The 19837-nt window shown below is 42.6% G+C and overlaps 1 protein-coding gene across 1 annotated transcript; it reads right to left on the bottom strand.

The window, feature by feature from the left end:
- Nucleotides 1-742: 742 nt before the first annotated feature.
- On the bottom strand, nucleotides 743-19559 carry LOC126329398 (ankyrin-1-like). The gene is made up of 2 exons (XM_049996155.1): nucleotides 19382-19559; nucleotides 743-2198 (listed from the first exon to the last, which is right to left on the bottom strand). The coding sequence occupies exon 2, from the start codon at nucleotides 2183-2185 to the stop codon at nucleotides 983-985; it is 1203 nt and encodes a 400-aa protein (XP_049852112.1). The 5' UTR covers nucleotides 2186-2198; nucleotides 19382-19559; the 3' UTR covers nucleotides 743-982.
- Between the last annotated feature and the right edge of the window lie 278 nt (nucleotides 19560-19837).

Genomic DNA, 19837 nt, shown 5'->3' with positions numbered 1-19837 from the left:
ATAATAAAATCCATCTACAGCATTTTCATAGCGTCTTTACTATGTCCGTTGTACATTTCAAAGTCTCAACTTCTCCATCAGGGATTTAGTTTGTGTATAAAGCCTTTCACTGCGACGTGACTATGCTGTAAACACGTTTTTATGGCAGCTCTTAAATGCAATTTATGAACGAATTTTTTGACATTTTTCCCGTGACACACTGCTAATTAAGAATGCGGACTAATTCGCAAAGAAAGTAGATTCTAGGGTGTTACCTTCGCAATGAACCCGTTATGGTGAAGCTGTGACTTCTAAATGTACACTGGACATGCTGTAATGGTTCTGAGCACTATGCGACTTAACTGGCACTGCAGTCATGGACTGTGCGGCTGATACTGGCGGAGGCTCGAGTCCTCCCTCGGGCATGGGTGTGTGTGTTTGTCCTTAGGATAATTTAGGTTAAGTAGTGTGTAAGCTTAGGGACTGATGACCTTAGCCGTTAAGTCCCATAAGATTTCACACACATTTTAACATTCTTGGACTTAACTGCTGAGGTCATCAGTCCCCTAGAACTTAGGACTAGTTAAACCTAACTAACCTAAGGACATCACACACATCCATGCCCGAAGCAGGATTCGAACCTGCGACCGTAGCGGTCGCGCGGTTCCAGGCTGTAGCGCCTAGAACCGCTCGGCCACTCCTGCCGGCGGACATGCTGTAATCTCTATATATAAAAAAAGGATACAGATTTTGTTATTGGGAACCCCATTTATTATACTACCTCCGTTTGAAGGAGTGCCACTATGGCTGCTATTAAATACAGGTACTTCCGTTTAAACCTTACTAGTTGGCATATGACTGTCTTATATATTTGGATAACAAATGTACATCTTCAGCACAGGGCCACATATCTCTTAAAGAATACAAATTTGGTTGTGTGTGTCCTCATTGTTAAATGACCGTTAACTAATATGCTTTCAGCACAAAATGTCTCGTCCTGCACTCAGTCGTACTGTGAGGCACAGTACTGGCAGCACGCCGCTGTGTCCGAGCAGCTGTGGCTCGTCGCTGGTACTGGAGTTCCCGCACACGGTGTGAGCCGCAACATTCGCAGTATGTCAGTGTAGCCAAACCTCCGTGCGAGGTCGTAGGGCGTCTCCTCGCGAGCGTCCTTATTGTCCCTGCGAACTCCAGCCTCCAGCAACGAGTTCACTGCCTCCAGCGACCCCCTGGAGACGGCGTGGTGCAGCGGCGTCTTCCCGTCGCTGTCGCGCACGTCGTGGCGAGCCCCGGACTTCAGCAGCAGCCGAACGGTATCCACATTTCCGGTGCGCACGGCGTAGTGCAGCGCCGTGGAGCCAGTGGAATCAGCGGCGTCGATGTCTGCCCCGGCATCGATGAGGGCGGCACTGACATCCGGTGGACGCCTCGCGGCTGCGACGTGCAGCGGCGTGTTGCCGTGGCTGTCGCTCACATTCGGGTCCATCCCCGCAGCGAGGAACGTGCGCACCAGATTTGGATTGCCCCTTAGCATTGCCCAGTGAAGGTCTGTCCATTCCCCAGGTTCCTTTGGAGGAAGTAGTGGCAGTAACTTCCGCACAGCCTGCACGTCACTTGCCGACCCTGCTATTACCATCCGCCACAGAACGAGCTGCACATTTCCGCCTCGGATTTCCATCACCCTGGAGAGGCCCACGTGACCTTCCTCCTTTGCCAGCTGCACAGCACTCTTCCCTCCCTGGTCGAGCTCCCACATCCGCGCGCCAGATTCCAGCAGCATGAGCACGACCTCCCCGGCACCCACAGCTGCCGCGGTGTGCAGTGCTGAGCGACCCCGGTTAGTCTTAGACTCGACATCTGCGCCGGAGTCCACGAGCATGCGCACCACTGCAAGGCGTTGGTGGGCTGCGGCCACGTGTAACGGAGTCGTCCCCTCAGTATCCAGTTTGACGTTAGCCAAAGACGAATCGACAGAGAGGGCAAACTGTAGGAGCTGTAACAAGCTAGCGGCACATGCTGTCCTCATTATATCTGCTGCAGAGTCGACGCTTTTCAGCATCCTTCTCGTTGATTCCAAATGTTTCAGTGGGATACCACCTTGGAGAAATTTCTCGACCCACGTCCAAGCTCCTGTTTCTTCAGCGAAGCGCAGTGGTGACCAACCTTTCACATCAGTTGCAGTCAGCTGACCCTCTGAAGCCTCCATGTTTCTAGGGCTTCTGAAAAAAAATGTATTTTAACAGATTCGTTTAAGTAAGGATCTGAGTGTTCGCAAAAGTAATATATTTGAAGGTTTATCTAAACTAACAAAATCAAAGACTGTGTAAACAGAAGCGTTTCACTGAAGACTCAACTTTGAGGGTGGAGTATTTACCTTTACGTACACTAATACAGATCTTTTGACGCAGTTTCTTTCCCCAATTATCGGAACATACGACTCCCTCAACTTCATTCATTTGCCTACTACGTTCATTGTGGATTACAGGTTATAAATGTAAGAATCAAGGCTGGAATTTCTGCCAATGAACCACATATTAAATATCTGGAATGATTCATTACATACAGTTATATTAAAATGGTTAACGCACTTTAAAAGAAACACACAGTTCCGCAGATGTAATTAAATTTTACACAACGAAGCCATCCATATACTTCTATTTGGCTGCAGAACTTGAAGAATGCAGATATATATCTAAAAATTAGGCAACAATAACTGATTAATTTGTGATACAGTGGACAAGATGCCTGACGGAATTGTGAGGTGAAGCGTGCCTTATAGCCATCCGGGTTTCTGTTATCTGTTGTACTTCAAAACCAGTGCAGAAAAGATGTGCGGAACCGGAGAAAATGCTCATCCCACGTAAAATCTCAGGCTCCTATTCAGTCCCTTGTTGACCAGTGTGGTGTGGCAGTTGAAGATAGCTAAACGAAAGCCAAAGATTTAAATTTCATGGTTAAGAAATCGTTTGTACCGGAGAATAGTGCAAACATACCGTCATTTGTCTATTGCACAGACTTCCGTATGGACGATAGTAATAAGCATCCTTGGCGTAGAAAAACAACTGAAAGATTTGAAAGCAAATAAATATCAGGTCCTGATGGAATCCAAGTTCGGTTTTACCAAGAGCACTCTACGGCATTGGCCCCTTACCTAGCCTGTATTTATCGTGAATCTGTCGCCCAGCGCGAAGTTCAAAGTGACCGTAAAAAAGCGCAGGTGACCCTAGTGTATAAGAAGGTACTCGCAAAACTACAGACCAATAACCCAACTTCAGTTTGCTGCAGAATCCTTGAACATATTCTCAGTTCGAATACATTAAACTTTCTTGAGACTGAGAAGCTTATGCCCACGAATCAGCATGAGTTTAGACAGCATCGCCCCTTGCGAAATTCAGCTTGCCCTTATCTTATGTGATGCACTGCGGACTACGGATGAAGGGCAACAGGCAGATTCCATAATTCTAGATTTCTGAAATCATTTGACACCGTGCCCCATTGCGGGCTGTTGGCGAAGTTATGAGCATATGAAATACGTTCACAGATATGTTATTGGGTAGAATACTTCTTGTTGTCCTCGACGGGGGGTATTCATCAGAGACAAAGTAAATCAAATGGTTCAAATGGCTCTGAGCACTATGCGACTTAACTTCGGACGTCATCAGTCGCCTAGAACTTACAACTAATTAAACCTAACTAACCTAAGGACATCACACACATCCATGCCCGAGACAGGATTCGAACCTGCGACCGTAGCGGTCGCTCGGCTCCAGACTATAGAGCCTAGAACCGCACGGCCACTCCGGCCGGCACAAGTAAATCGTCGGGAGTGCCCCAGGGAAGTGTGAGAGGACAGCTGTTGTTCTTTATGTACATCGGTGATTTAGCTGACAGGGTGGCCAGCAATCTGCAGTTATTTGATGACGCTGTTAAGGTGAGTGCCTACAGGAAGATACCATAGGACTTAGACAAAGTTTCTAGTCGGTTTGATGAATGGCAGCTAGCTCTGAATGAAGAAAAGAGCAATTTGATGCTGGTAAGTAGGAAGAACAAACCTGCAATGTTGAGATACAGTATTATTAGTGTCCTACATGACTCAGTCAAGTCATTCAACTACCCGTGCGTAACAATGAAAAGAAATATGAAATAAAACCACCATGTAAGAACTGTGGCAGGGAATGCGAATGGTTGACTTCGGTTTATTGGGAGAACTGTAGGAAAGAGTGCTTCACCTATAAAAGAGACAGCACATAGGACGCTGGTGCGACCTATTCTTGACTACTGCTCAAGTGTTTGGGATCTATAGCAGGTCGGACGGTATGAATACATCGAAGCAATGCAGAGACGAGCTGCTAGATTTGTTACGGGTAGGTTCGAACAACACGTAAGTCTTACGGAGAGGCTTCGGGCACCCAAATGGGAATCCCTGGAGGGAAGGCGACGTTCTTTTCGAGAAACACTACTGAGAAAATTTATCGAACCTGCATTTGAAGCATATTGCCACACGATTCTACAGACGCCAACAACCATTGCGCGTGAAGTCAACGAAGATTAGATACAAACAATTAGGGCTCTTACGGAGCGATAATCTTTAAGTAACCAGGCTTTTACTCCATCTCTAATAATAACCATCTTTGGAATGTGATAGGCAAGTTACGACGAATCTTAACTCTAGGAAAATCATTGTAAAAGACAATATCTTTTTTCACTGGAAAACACATAATACCTCATAAGGAGGTTCCGTTTATGGCATCCATTTTGGTTATTAATGTGGAAAGTGTCTAGTGTATGTGCACGACATACAACACTGAGGCCAAAAAGCTTTCTAGGACATTTTGTAAGCAGAAGACACGGATTGTTACTCATTCAATCATGCACAAGTGTATGCCATTTAACTCGAGAAAACGTATACACGAATAAAAAGAATCCTCTGTTGCAGTGTATGGAGAGATTTGTGTCATGTAGCTAAATTCAGGATGGCCAGAAACAGTCTGAATAGCTTGCGAGGGTCCTGCAGGGGAGGTTCTGCTGAGAAATAAATGTTAAAGAAAAAAATTCTACTCATTGTGCCGTTTCCGAATTATTTAGCATTGAAGTTAGCCAACCAGTTTGCCACGCAAGAAAATTCAAGCAGCCTTGCCAGAGGCGGTGTCCCCAGGCATGTTCTTCATTTACTTTCCCCAGACAAAACGAACTTAGCTTTTCCTCTCCTAGATTAAATTCACCGTTTCCGAAAAAGTCATAGTTTAACTCGTAATGAGCACTTTAACAAGTGGCAACCAACGACCCCACAAATGTCAGTGCCTTACCGCATTTTAGTGTGTGAAAGTACTTAAGTTTGTGCGTGCAACGACCTGATTGGCTAACGTCAAAGCTGTATAAGTCGGAAATGGTGCAACATATTCAATTTCGTTTTTAACAATTATTTCTCAGTACAACCAACCCTAAAACACCCTTACAAGATTTTGAGACTGTTTCTGACCACCCTGTGTACACAAATTTTTACGTCACTGATTTACAGGGAAAGTACCACCGAAAATATGATATGCTCAAATCCGTGAAGGAAAATCAGGAGCGATAGTAAATTTAACGTTAATACAGTGGCTGGTGTCTGTTTATGTATGTCCTAAGTCGTACAGAAAATTGTACGTAATATCTTTTGTTGTATTTTCGTCTACAGTGTCCTATATACACAGTTAAGTGTTGAAGGTGTAACGCCAGGAGGGACTGAAAACATCGAAATTTTATTTATGCGTCATATGTAGTATAGTATGGGCGTACACTCAAAGACAAAAAAATAAAAGAAAAGAAAACGACACACCACGTAGGAATTACACAAATGGGACGGAGATCGGCAGATGTGATGTACATGTACAGACACAGAAATGATTATAGTTTAAGAAAAGTTGAATGTTTTATTCAACAGAAACAGATTCAAAAATTTATGAACTCGATAACGGGTTAATCCACCAACTGCAATTATTCGGCTTGGCATTGTTTGACAGTGATACTGGATGTCCTCCTCAGGGATATCATGCCAAATTCTGTGCAGCTGGTGGATCTTCAAAATCGCAAGCTGTTTAGATACCCTGCCCATAATTCTCCAAACTTTATCAGTCGGGAAGAGATCCGGGAACCTCACTGGTCAAGGTGGAGTTTGGGAAACACGAAGACAAGTTGTAGAAACTCGTCGCGTTCGGCTGGACGTTATCTTGCTAAAATGTAAGCCCTGGCAACAAAACGTAGTTTAGAATATTGTCTACGTATCGCTATGCTCTAAGGATTCCCTGTATGACAGCCAACGAGGCCCTGCTATGAAATGACCCTAGACCATAAATCCTGGCTATTGGACAAAATGGTGGATGACAGTCAGGTTGGTATCCCACTGCTGACCAGGCCGTCTCTAGTCACGTCCTCGCTGGTCATCGGGGAAGGAAGGAAGATTCGGTTAAACATCCCGTCGATATCGACGTCATTAGAGATGGAGCACAAGCTCGGATAGTGTCAAAGATGGGGAAGGGAATCGGCCGCGCCCTTTCAAAGGAACCATCCCGGCATTTGCCTGGAGCGACTTGGGGAAATCACAGAAAATCTGAATCTGCATGGCCGCACGCGTGTTGGAACTGTCGTCCTCCCGAATGCGAGTTCAGTGTGCTGACCACTGCACCATCCCGCTAGGTGGCTCAGTCCGAAGCGTGACTCATCACTGAAGACTGTTTCAGTCCAGTCAATGACATTCTGGGCCTAGACGGGACTGGAAATGCCGCGGACAACAGGGGAATACCATCCTGACTGTCGCCTCGTATACGGGCTGTCAGCCAGAATTGATGGTCTAGGGTGCCATTTCTTTTCACAGCAGGGCCCTTTTGGTTATGATCTGTGGAATCCTTAGATCACAGCTCCGTTTTGGTGCTCTTTGTGCTAAGCCATCTTGGGCACACTGACAATGGCGTCCAGTGAGGAGATGTCTTCAGTGGGTGTAAGTTCTGGAGAACGAGCCCGTCAGGGCAGCAGTTGGCCACCCTTAGTTTTCAGATAGATGCGAATAGTAGGGCAACATGTGGTTCTGTATAATCTCGTCGAAAGATAATGACGTGAACACGCCCTGTGCACGTCATAAATGTGTTGCTGTCGAAATTACCGGATTTGCAAACCAGAGGTAATGTGCATTCATTGACATCCCATACATCACGTGTAGTTGTGGGCCCATATGAGAATCGTGAATCCGAATGCTGTCTGATTCTCCTCACAGTCTCCCCACACAGATATGCACATCTGTGTAATAGAACGACGTAATGCCAATCCTGTGTCTGGTGTTATCTTTGGACGTATCACCATCAGCGACCCTCACTCTATTGCTGCGTCATGGGAAGCCGCAACTATGGCTGTCGTCCCAACAGCGAGTTGTGCTCCAGACGTCGTCTAAGTGTTTGTATTCATTAACTGCTAGAAAGACAAAAATAAGAGTTTTTCCAGCAAACAACGAGACGACGTTGGGACTAGTCTGTTCAAACACAGTTCAGCGACAAAATTGGCGAACAATGTGCATATTGTCCTTTGTTGGTAGCTACACACAGGCTGGATGGTGGAATCTCCACACAGGGGTGGCGAAGTACAGTGGAATGTATTCTTTACAAACTCTTTGCCGATGACAGTGTGCTACGGTCGCAGGTTCGATTCCTGCCTCGGGCATGGATGTGTGTGATGTCCTTAGGTTAGTTAGGTTTAAGTAGTTCTAAGTTCTAGGGGGCTAATGACCACAGCAGTTGAGTCCCATAGTGCTCAGAGCCATTTTTGATGAGAGTGATTACACAAATGACTCGCATAACACCGACCTGACAGTTCCAATGGAGACATAATACCTAACAGAAGACGTCATCTGCCCTTTTGCAGGGAAGAACTGGCGCCAGCCGTAGAAAAATTTAGATCTATAGAAGCATCAAGCCATGACGATATTTACTCCAAGACCGATAAACGAGTAGTCCAGCATAAATAAAGGCCCGAAACTGGAATTATCTGCAGTTATCAAACTCACTAATCTTCAAGAACTCGGCAGACAAAGATCTGTCAATTTGACATCTAATTTACCATGGGTAAGGTCCAGGACTCACTTCTACGTGATATCAGACTCACAGAAGTCTCGTGGGACTTAGTCCACACCAGTACAGATACCGAGAAAACGAGTCGATTGATGATAAAACTTACGGGCACTCAAATTAGTACACAGTGTAAACCGCAAGCATTTAATAATCATACTCGTACACATCACAGGAGATTTTGACAACCTCTGGTGACATGCGATAGTTACAAGACTCTGGGAACTGCACCAGTAATTCATTATAGTAATCTACGAAACTACTCTAATAATAGATAAAATGAACGTCGTGTCGGAAACTGAAGGTGATCAAGAGACTCACAAATGCAGGCCAGCAGGGTACAAATTACGGGCTCATCTTTTGGAAATATCTCATAGAGCCCCTCCACACAGAAATGAATTAGTATGCATTCGCTGAATGAATTGTCACATACGCTGGTGATCTGTTGATTGTGCTATCAGGCAACCTAAGAAGACAGCTGGAAATCAAAGTAGTGGCGCTAGATGAATAAGTGGTGCCTAATAAGCAAGTTCGCCATGGTCCAGAAAAAACAGTTTACATATTAGTGAAAGGAAAATTACAGAGACACGACTGTAATCTGCACAAAGTAGACATTCACAGAAAACACGTAAGCAAATACACACATAAAAAAAAGTTTTACAGTTTTGCATCACCTCGGTTCCGAGAGTTCCGGAACCTGTACAGAAAATTGGAATAGAGATCAACATAAACATCACTTCAGCCCTTTTTATTGCTCATGAAAACCACACATTGCATGTTGTACCACTATACAGTGAGACCTTAAGAGGTGGTGGTCCAGATTGCTGTACACAACGGTACGAGTAATACCCAGTAGCACGTCCTCTTGCACTGATGCATGAATGTATTCGTACTATCCACAAGTTCATCAAGGCACTATTGGTCCAGATTGTTCCACTCCTCAATGGCGATTCGGCGTAGATCCCTCAGCGTTGTTTGGGGCGTCACGTCGGGAATGTTTTTGATTTCGAAATTTATAGTGTACTGCCTTCGATCCAATTTGCTTTGTTTCTGTGCCATTTACTAACAAATTGTACTTCTCTCCAACTGTAAGAGAGTCCAACAGGTACATTTTTGATCATTTGATCTGAACATTGTATCAGTTTTTTTCCTAACGTGCCACAAAACATTGGAAGTAGTAAGACGCATACCACAATCAACTGGCAGAAAAGTGATGTGCAAAATTCAACAGACAACAATAACGTGATTTCAGACCATATATCTGATAATAACAGAGGTCCTAATTAAGATGCGATTATGCAGGACGCTGCTACGCCCTGTCCACACATTCAGGGTATAATTAATACCAACACTTAATAATCAGAGACGATTCAAAATCCAGAGAACAAAATAATTGCAAATACGAACATTTCTTTCTCCGAGAATAATCAAAACTCGAAATTAAATGTTTCGAATTCAGCTCCGTTGAAATCCAAAAGCACGCAAACAATGCAAATGTTTTCAGACGCTACAGTCATACAACTGGTTCATCACTCAACAAACATCACCAACTCTTTGCAGAACGATGACCTTGGTCTTCTGCTTCAGCAATCATTAGAAGAAAATAACAAATAAGTGGCAAAAGAATTTGGCACTTTACTCAAATCCAGTGAAAACAAACGATAAGAACAAAAGAAAAAAATAAGGCAACGCAGGAATTGAACGAAAAAAATTTAAAACATGAATTCAGACTGTAGATTCTAGGACTGAGGAAATTGCAACAACACACATACAGTTAGAACAATGTTTCTGGCAAAGAGATGCTGAGGTAGACGAAAGGGTTTAAGCAATCACCGACACATACTGCCAAGACAAAGCTTTTATAGTTGCTATGATCTGTAACCAAAGAACAAAAGAAGTCACGCAAAAGAAGAGGCAGGAAAAATGATCGATACCAGAATGAAAGAACAGTGCGAGACACTGAAAACTGAGGGTGATGACCTTTCAAGTAGTAACTCAGTTACAGTTAAATGTGGATGGTTAGTCAGATGGAAGTCGACCGATACACTTTACAGAAACAGAGGAATACCAATTGTTATAAAATTTTAAACTTGGACAGAAGGCACTTAACAGGCAGCAGAAGCAAGAAGTGAACAAAACGAATTCGAAATAGAAAATATTCAACAGCAACATTTAAGCAAACCTTCGAGAGGAAGAGAATTTGTAGAAACACACGGTCATTCTCGCACTTACTCCAATAGAAAAAAATCTTACGGTACACAGTACAAACACTTTTCATCAGTAGAGAAATTTACAACATGAGTTGCATCCGTTACTTGGTCACAAAAATTAGAATTTATTTGCAGTTTCTTGGAAGAAGAACCAGCAGTGAGAATGAGATGGATTGCACCGCAATGTTTTCCAGTTGAATAACTTCAGAGAGCATTCCTTGCAGCATACAGGTTTAAGACAATACAGCTTAATGTCAAGGACAAACTTCTAAATTTACCAAACTTCGAAACCTCGCGATTTCAAAGTTCACACAATTTTCTGAACGCATGATACAAGAAAACCAACATTTGCTAGAACCTTACAGCCCATCAGCGTTAATCCAACATTGCATAAACTTTCAAGATCATTACGTATTTCGCTACTGACAGAATACCAGAAAGACGATCTTCACACCTTGCTGCACGATTTACAGTTACTTGAGACTGAGAAATCATACATTCAATACAAGAATAACAATTTTTATACAACACCGTAACTACCAGATCAATTTGCCGGCCGCGGTGGTCTCGCGGTTCTAGGCGCGCAGTCCGGAACAGTGCGACTGCTACGGTCGCAGGTTCGAATCCTGCCTCGGGCATGGATGTGTGTGATGTCCTTAGGTTAGTTAGGTTTAAGTAGTTCTAAGTTCTAGGGGACTGATAACCACAGCAGTTGAGTCCCATAGTGCTCAGAGCCATTTTTTTGAACTACCAGAACAGAACAAACAGAGGTCATTTAGGGTCATTTAATGACGGCAGACTAAACCATTTGTTTGGAACGACAGAAAATATCGAAGCCTACATTATAACCAGCAGAACAATTACCAACATAATCGTAATTTTCATCGCAATAACCAGCTGAAATTCAACACAGGGGCAACATGAACCATTCCTCAGATCAACAGTCATAATCAATGTCACACACACACACACACACACACACACACACACACACACACACACAATAATAATTCAGGAAATAATTTCGTACAGAGGAATAGTAATTCACACAATCACAGACAACAATCATACCATCAAAACTCACACAACAGACAACTACCAGAATCAAAATAACAGTTATGGAAACAGGAATCACGAAATTGGAGAAGAGGAAACTTTAGTAACCAACAAAATCGTTCTTTAAATGAACCAGACAGCAGTTTCCATCCACATCAGCATTATCTGAATAATCCGGAACAACAAAGAACAGTACAGATAGCTGAAGTTTCATCATCCAGCACACAGATACGCGACAGCAGAAGTAGGAGGTGACTAGAACTGCGGTTGCCAGAAGATGCGCTCGGTGAGACAACACAGGATATTACTGATCCGGAAAACATTATTGAAAATATGCTCTGTTTAGAATACATTAGAGATTTGTCATCATGAGAGAAAGAACAACGGAATAATTTGCCACCCACACTTTAAATGCAGTTTTACACTCCGGTCTTCCGTCACACTTATCAATGATTCAGCATTCAAGAAATGTAAATCAGACGAATATTGTCCTACATTATCCTTACATGAAGTTAAAATAAAAATGTTCTGTTGCAGGAAAGGAATTGACGTCAAATCATAACTACATCTGGAAATCGTGATACAAGATCATACTTTTTTCCTGATCGTACCTCTGCTTGCAACAGAAGCAATACTAGGTATTTTCTGAACACACACAAAGCAGTATTTGATTTAAATAGTTCTTGAATATCTTGCCAAGATTTAATTAAACTTTGAACAAATCTTGTCTAGATAATAATAGGACATCAACAGATTACATTTCTTACCTTCAAATTTTGGAAATTTGTGGTAAGGTCTTACGGCACCAAACTGCTGAGATAATCTATCCCTAAGTTTACGCACTACTTAACCTAACGTAAACTAATTTACACTAAGGAAACACACACACACACACACACACACACACACACACACATGCCCATGGGAGGACTCTAACCTTCGACGGGAGAGCCGCGCGGACCGTGACAAGGCGGCCTGGACCACGCTGCCAGCCCGCGCGGTTTATCTTCAAATAATCGCATTGGTTGGCGCCCGACACAGTCAAATAACGTAAACTATACTTACACAAATAAAGACAACGAATCGCCAACAAACATTTTAGAGTTAATGAATACTAAAGTAGACAATTGCAAAGCCAAATCAATTACAGCAGATTTTTCAAACGCATGCTTATATTTTTGTCAACTTTCCTAGAATCATTAGGGGGCTTCTTTACGAATTTTATTTGGAACCAGACAACACTTTTGTAGGAAGACATTATACTATTCCATATATATATATATATATATATATATATATATATATATATATATATATATATACTATGCAAAGCGAAAATTGCTTCCGCAATAGAAGAAACTGTCATGATACAGTTTATTTCATTATTTCACTGTTGCAGATTATATGTCAATCTTTATGCTTCGTGCAAGTTATTTTTAGAGGTATAACAAGGAGAATGAAACAAAATGAAATATAGATGGAACAAATGATGAACGCATAAAGAAATGGTTTGACAGGTACGGAGGTAGGACGCTTGTGCCGATGAGATAACATTTCTTTGAAGCCGATGTTAAAATTTTGAAAGAACTCTCCTATTTTCTGTATGGGCTACTGAGTCGAATTATGGCAAAATCAGTATTTCTGCGCAAAGTGACGAAACATTTTAGGCACATTTATATTGAACTGAAGGTGAATGATGTATTGGAGGAATTTTAATATGGCTGTGACACAGCATTACGTAAATTTTATTTTGGTACAATTTATTGGTCTTATGTTATATGTTTATAAGCGATGTATTGATGATATATAGGAAGACGCGAATTTGGTTAGGGAACTTGTGATTTGCTTAATATCCACACTTTAATATTTGGGATGTAGTACTCATCTTAGCAAGAGAAAGTATTTCGTAAGCATGGTGAAAGAAGGTTGTTAAAGATGTAGAGAGGATGCTACATTTGATTTCTCATGTTGTTCCAAACGACTTTTGTCTGCAAATAACTGCTTGTTCACTCTCGTTATGAGAGATTCTACTGTGTTCATGATCCTAATTTTACCGTTGTTTTCCTCAGTAGGTCAACACCATTTTATTTCACATGATTTCTGATTATTCAGTAATGTTTAGCCGTCATCTTTGTACACCACTTCTTCATTGTTTACCCTCTACCTGATGTATATCTGGATTTCATTACACAGATACTTCTCAGCTAAGATTCCTCAATCAGTATTTACGTAGGGTACATACCCCTGTGATCACAAATTTTACGTATATTATCTTTGACGGACTGAAGACTCATGCCATAATAACATATTTATTGCAACAGGAACAAAAAGCATGCTTTGAACAACAAAATGAACTCTTTTCTCCTTTTTCATCTACTTTCCTTCGCAGTACTTAGATGAGCTCGTATAATTCTGCACACAGTAGCATTTCTTAGATACAATTATTGTAGACTTCTTTCACACCATATAAAACAGTTTGAAATAGAAAAACATTAATTCATGACTGTATAAAACAGATACATTCTTTTGTAACTAAGTTTTGTAACATTGGTTTTTTCAACTAATGATGTCAATATATTTCAGTGCTTATTTAGTGATATTATTTTGTTTGACTGATCGAGAGTGAACTTATAATATGTGCAGTGTATTTCAAACGGGATTATGTTATTTGTGTAGCATTAGAATTTGTAAAACTCTGACTAAGCACTGTTGACTGTGAGGGGCACAAATGCCCACGACTATGTTTGTGCGCCTGTTCACAACGATTTATTCCTTTCGTAATCATTATTCTTATACTATTATTTGGACATATGTTCTCCCTCATCACGATTGTAATATACAGTCACAAAATTTTAACATCGTTAACGAATTTTGCAGATTAACCTTTGTCAGTTACAAATCTCACTCTGCAATACTCTGGCCGAAGAGGCCGAGGGTTTATGATGGGGGACTGTTGATTATTTCATGGACCTTTTTCTAGTATTTGGATGTTATGAACGCGTAAGTACCTTTGTACTGTTTCAAATTGTATGCGCGGAGCCCATCAGAGATGCTGTGTTACCTGGACCATATCTGCTTTGCAAGATGCGCGAAAGGTGATGCGCATTGTTAATCGTGAGGTGAGGAAAGACAGTCGTCGGCATTGGCGTGTAATGCGTTCTAGTACGACACGACCGAGTGCTACGGTTGCTGTTCAGACATCCAGAGACTTGAGTATAGGGAAATAAACAGCCATGCATAATTTTCAAGTTGCGTTTAGTGGTAAGAATAACTGTTGAATATATAATGTCATTTTTGCGAGTAGCATTTTTGAGAAGATCTCACCTGACGTTAAAGATAGCTTTCGTTTCTCACTCAAGAACCGTAATTTCTTATCTGTATTAATGTTTTTGAGGTAAAGAAAGAGATAATTTTTCAATATACAAGTTTCCTAACTAGGGGATTAATTATATGTGCTGTTATAACTTATCACATGTCATCATCCACATCCAAAGTACATGCGAAAATGTGAGTTATCATTTCTATTCACATTTGTTTTGGACCAAGTATGCCTTGCCCATATATATATATATATATATATATATATATATATATATATATATATATATATATTCCTGGAAATGGAAAAAAGAACACATTGACACCGGTGTGTCAGACCCACCATACTTGCTCCGGACACTGCGAGAGGGCTGTACAAGCAATGATGACACGCACGGCACAGCGGACACACCAGGAACCGCGGTGTTGGCCGTCGAATGGCGCTAGCTGCGCAGCATTTGTGCACCGCCGCCGTCAGTGTCAGCCAGTTTGCCGTGGCATACGGAGCTCCATCGCAGTCTTTAACACTGGTAGCATGCCGCGACAGCATGGACGTGAACCGTATGTGCAGTTGACGGACTTTGAGCGAAGGCGTATAGTGGGCATGCGGGAGGCCGGGTGGACGTACCGCCCAATTGCTCACACGTGGGGCGTGAGGTCTCCACAGTACATCGATATTGTCGCCAGTGGTCGGCGGAAGGTGCACGTGCCCGTCGACCTGGGACCGGACCGCAGCGACGCACGGATGCACGCCAAGACCGTAGGATCCTACGCAGTGCCGTAGGGGACCGCACCGCCACTTCCCAGCAAATTAGGGACACTGATGCTCCTGGGGTATCGGCGAGGACCATTCGCAACCGTCTACATGAAGCTGGGCTACGGTCCTGCACACCGTTAGGCCGTCTTCCGCTCACGCCCCAACATTGTGCAGCCCGCCTCCAGTGGTGTCGCGACAGGCGTGAATGGAGGGACGAATGGAGGCGTGTCGTCTTCAGCGATGAGAGTCGCTTCTGCCTTGGTGCCAATGATGGTCGTATGCGTGTTTGGCGCCGTGCAGGTGAGCGCCACAATCAGGACTGCATACGACCGAGGCACACAGGGCTAACACCCGGCATCATGGTGTGGGGAGCGATCTCCTACACTGGCCGTACACCTCTGGTGATCGTCGAGGGGACACTGAATAGTGCACAGTACATCCAAACCGTCATCGAACCCATCGTTCTACCATTCCTAGACCGGCAAGGGAACTTGCTGTTCCAACAGGACAATGCACTTCCGTATGTATACCGTGCCACCCAACGTGCTCTAGAAGGTGTAAGTCAACTACCCTGGCCAGCAAGATCTCCGGATCTGTCCCCCATTGAGCATGTTTGGGACTGGATGAAGCGTCGTCTCCCGCGGTCTGCACGTCCAGCACGAACGCTGGTCCAACTGTGGCGCCAGGTGGAAATGGCATGGCAAGCCGTTCCACAGGACTACATCCAGCATCTCTACGATCGTCTCCATGGGAGAATAGCAGCCTGCATTGCTGCGAAAGGTGGATATACACTGTACTAGAGCCGACATTGTGCATGCTCTGTTGCCTGTGTCAATGAGCCTGTGGTTCTGTCAGTGTGATCATGTGATGTATCCGACCCCAGGAATGTGTCAATAAAGTTTCCCCTTCCTGGGACAATGAAATCACGGTGTTCTTATTTCAATTTCCAGGAGTGTATATACAGGGTGTTTCAAAAATGACCGGGATATTTGAAATGGCAATAAAAACTAAACAAGCAGCGATAGAAATACACCGTTTGTTGCAATATGCTTGGGACAACAGTACATTTTCAGGCGGACAAACTTTCGAAATTACAGTAGTTACAATTTTCAACAACAGATGGCCCTGCAAGTGGTGTAAAAGATATAGAGGACAACGCAGTCTGTGGGTGCGCCATTCTGTACGTCGTCTTTCTGCTGTAAGTGTGTGCTGTTCACAACGTGCAAGTGTGCTGTGGACAACATGGTTTATTCCTTAGAACAGAGGATTTTTCTGGTGTTGGAATTCCACCGCCTAGAAGACAGTGTTGTTGCAACAAGACGAAGTTTTCAACGGAGGTTTAATGTAACCAAAGGACCGAAAAGCGATACAATAAAGGATCTGTTTGAAAAATTTCAACGGACTGGGAACGTGACGGATGAACGTGCTGGAAAGGTAGGGCGACCGCGTACGGCAAACACAGAGGGCAGCGCCCAGCTAGTGCAGCAGGTGATCCAACAGCGGCCTCGGGTTTACATTCGCCGTGTTGCAGCTGCGGTCCAAATGACGCCAACGTCTACGTATCGTCTCATGCGCCAGAGTTTACACCTCTATCCATACAAAATTCAAACGCGGCAATCCCTCAACGCCGCTACCATTGCTGCACGAGAGACATTCGCTAACGATGTAGTGCACAGGATTGATGACGGGGATACGCATGTGGGCAGCATTTGGTTTACTGACGAAGCTTATTTTTACCTGGACGGCTTCGTCAAGAAACAGAACTGGCGCATATGGGGAACCAAAAAGCCCCATGTTGCAGTCCTATCGTCCTTGCATCCTCAAAAAGTACTGGTCTGGGCCGCCATTTCTTCCAAAGGAATCATTGTCCCATTTTTCAAATCCGAAACGATTACTGCATCACGCTATCTGGACATTCTTCGTCTATTTGTGGCGGTACAAACTGCCTTAGACGACACTGCGAACACCTCGTGGTTTATGCAAGATGGTGCCCGGCCACCTCGCACGGCCGACGTCTTTAATTTCCTGAATGAATATTTCGATGATCGTGTGATTGCTTTGGGCTATCCGAAACATACAGGAGGCGGCGTGGATTGGCCTCCCTATTCGCCAGACATGAACCCCTGTGACTTCTTTCTGTGGGGACACTTGAAAGACCAGGTGTACCGCCAGAATCCAGAAACAATTGAACAGCTGAATCAGTACATCTCATCTGCATGTGAAGCCATTCCGCCAGACACGTTGTCAAAGGTTTCGGGTAATTTCATTCAGAGACTACGCCATATTATTGCTACGCATGGTGGATATGTGGAAAATATCGTACTATAGAGTTTCCCAGACCGCAGAGCCATCTGTTGTTGACAATTGTAACTACTGTAATTTCGAAAGTTTGTCTGCCTGAAAATGTACTGTTGTCCCAAGCTTATTGCAACAAACGGTGTATTTCTATCGCTGCTCGTTTTGTTTGTATTGCCGTTTCAAATACACCGGTCATTTTTGAAACACCCTGTATATATATATATATATATATATATATATATATATATATATATATATATATATATATATATATATATATGCACCTGACGAAACACAGTAGTTAGTTGTAGCTCAACAAATGGGACGATCTTTCAAGACAAGAGCAGTGCCACAGTGTTTCCATTTAGCAACAGGTGAGCCAAAATTAGGTAACAAAATAAAGAGAAGACTAAGTTTTTCCAGGGCCAGTTCATCAGTTCATAACTTTATTGGTCCACAGTGTTAAATTCAGACAGTATTTTTGCTATTACGAATGTTTAAACAAGTGGAACCAGATAGGCACTTTCAGGTTACTTTCTCGCAGTCCGATTTTGTAATACATTCTCGCAGTCGAATTCTTGTGTTCAAAGTTTACGAATTCCTATGCTGAACGTTTACTGAGGCTTAAGATAGCTTACAGTGCCAGTCAAGCAAAACTTTTTATTAATAAGGAATACATCTTTCACACCTGTGAAATACAAGAACATTTCTCTACAAAATTGACGTGATGCTTGACTGACAGCGAGTGACAAACAAGATAATTCTAACACATTTTCGGAAAGTTACTCAGTTTTGATGTCTTTGAAAAGATTTAGTTAGGTGAAAGTCTTTTAAAAGTTGTTGATAGTAGATCCATCTAATAAATCAATAAATTTAACTGGTTCACAGTTTATGTAAATTACATTTGTTGTGAGTTTTTGACGTGGGGTTATAATAGTAGAAAGGGTACTATAGTGTAGTTAAAGGGCCATAAAACAATCATTTCTGAAAATACATCCATTGTCTCTACTGTGCGTGTTACGGAAGCATGAGTTAATATAATCATAGATATTCTTCCTCTAAAAAAAATCGTTTTTCGGTAGTTACGGAGAAACGTTATTCTCTATTTCTGAGTGTGAACGTAACATTTATGGCACTTTCGTATAGATATGTCGTTTGGTGTTGTATTCAAATAGCTCCAGTGTGGTTGGTGTTATGACAAGTCTCCTGTAACATACATAATCAACGGCTACAGCTGAGAATCTTCCACTTCAATGCATGTAGAACATTCTTAGCATTCCGACCATGTGAATATACATTCGTGAAAAAAAGGGAAGAACAGAGTTTATTCTGAAAATTAAACTCTTGATTTCAGAGTCAACAGCAGGACAAGTCAAAGTGAGTTTCTAACTTATGTAGCTAAACGTGAAATGTGTTTGTCATTAACCAACGTAAGTTATGAACTGTAGATTCGAAGCTCATGACAACGGAAGAACACCACATTTGTTTTAAACGAGGAAACGTTGATTTGTAACATGAAAGGAACAAAGGAAAACTAGAGGTAGAGGTACAAACAGCGACTAGTCTAATTAGGTTCGACTTTGGAAAGGATGCGGAAAGGAATAAACCGTTTTCTTCTCAAAGGGACAATTCCAGTATCTGAGTTAAACGAAAATACATATCTCAATTACCTGACAGGGATCTGAATACCACTCCTCTTGATACGAGCGTGCAGTGTTGTAACCAGTGTGCCAGCTCTCCGTGTCGCTCTTTTGTGTCCCAATTTAGTACCTGGGAAACAGATGATGTTGCTATGATTACCAAAATTATTGTTCTCACGACATGTCGTGTAGTGTACATATATGTTTACAGCCGTATAGCTCGCCTGCTACTGCCGTTTTGTCGTAATGCAGAGCTGCGATAAGATACAACAGATTAAGATAGCTGCTAAGTATATACATTATCAGTCTCTGGAATGAAAGGTGATGTCTGCTGGCACCAAAGTATGCTGTGACTGCTACCTAAGCGACTTTATATAGTACAGAGTCAGTTATGATATGTTTCATATGTTCACAGCATGTTATAGCTCAGGTCTTACATTTCATTGCAAATTATGGACTGACGGAAATGGGAAGTGCTACGCAATG

The sequence above is a fragment of the Schistocerca gregaria genome, chromosome 2 (assembly GCF_023897955.1).
Source record: "Schistocerca gregaria isolate iqSchGreg1 chromosome 2, iqSchGreg1.2, whole genome shotgun sequence".
Classification (NCBI taxonomy): Eukaryota; Metazoa; Arthropoda; class Insecta; order Orthoptera; family Acrididae; genus Schistocerca; species Schistocerca gregaria.
The sequence above is the reverse complement of the archived record's forward strand: the minus strand, read 5'-3'. Positions and strand labels throughout refer to the sequence as shown.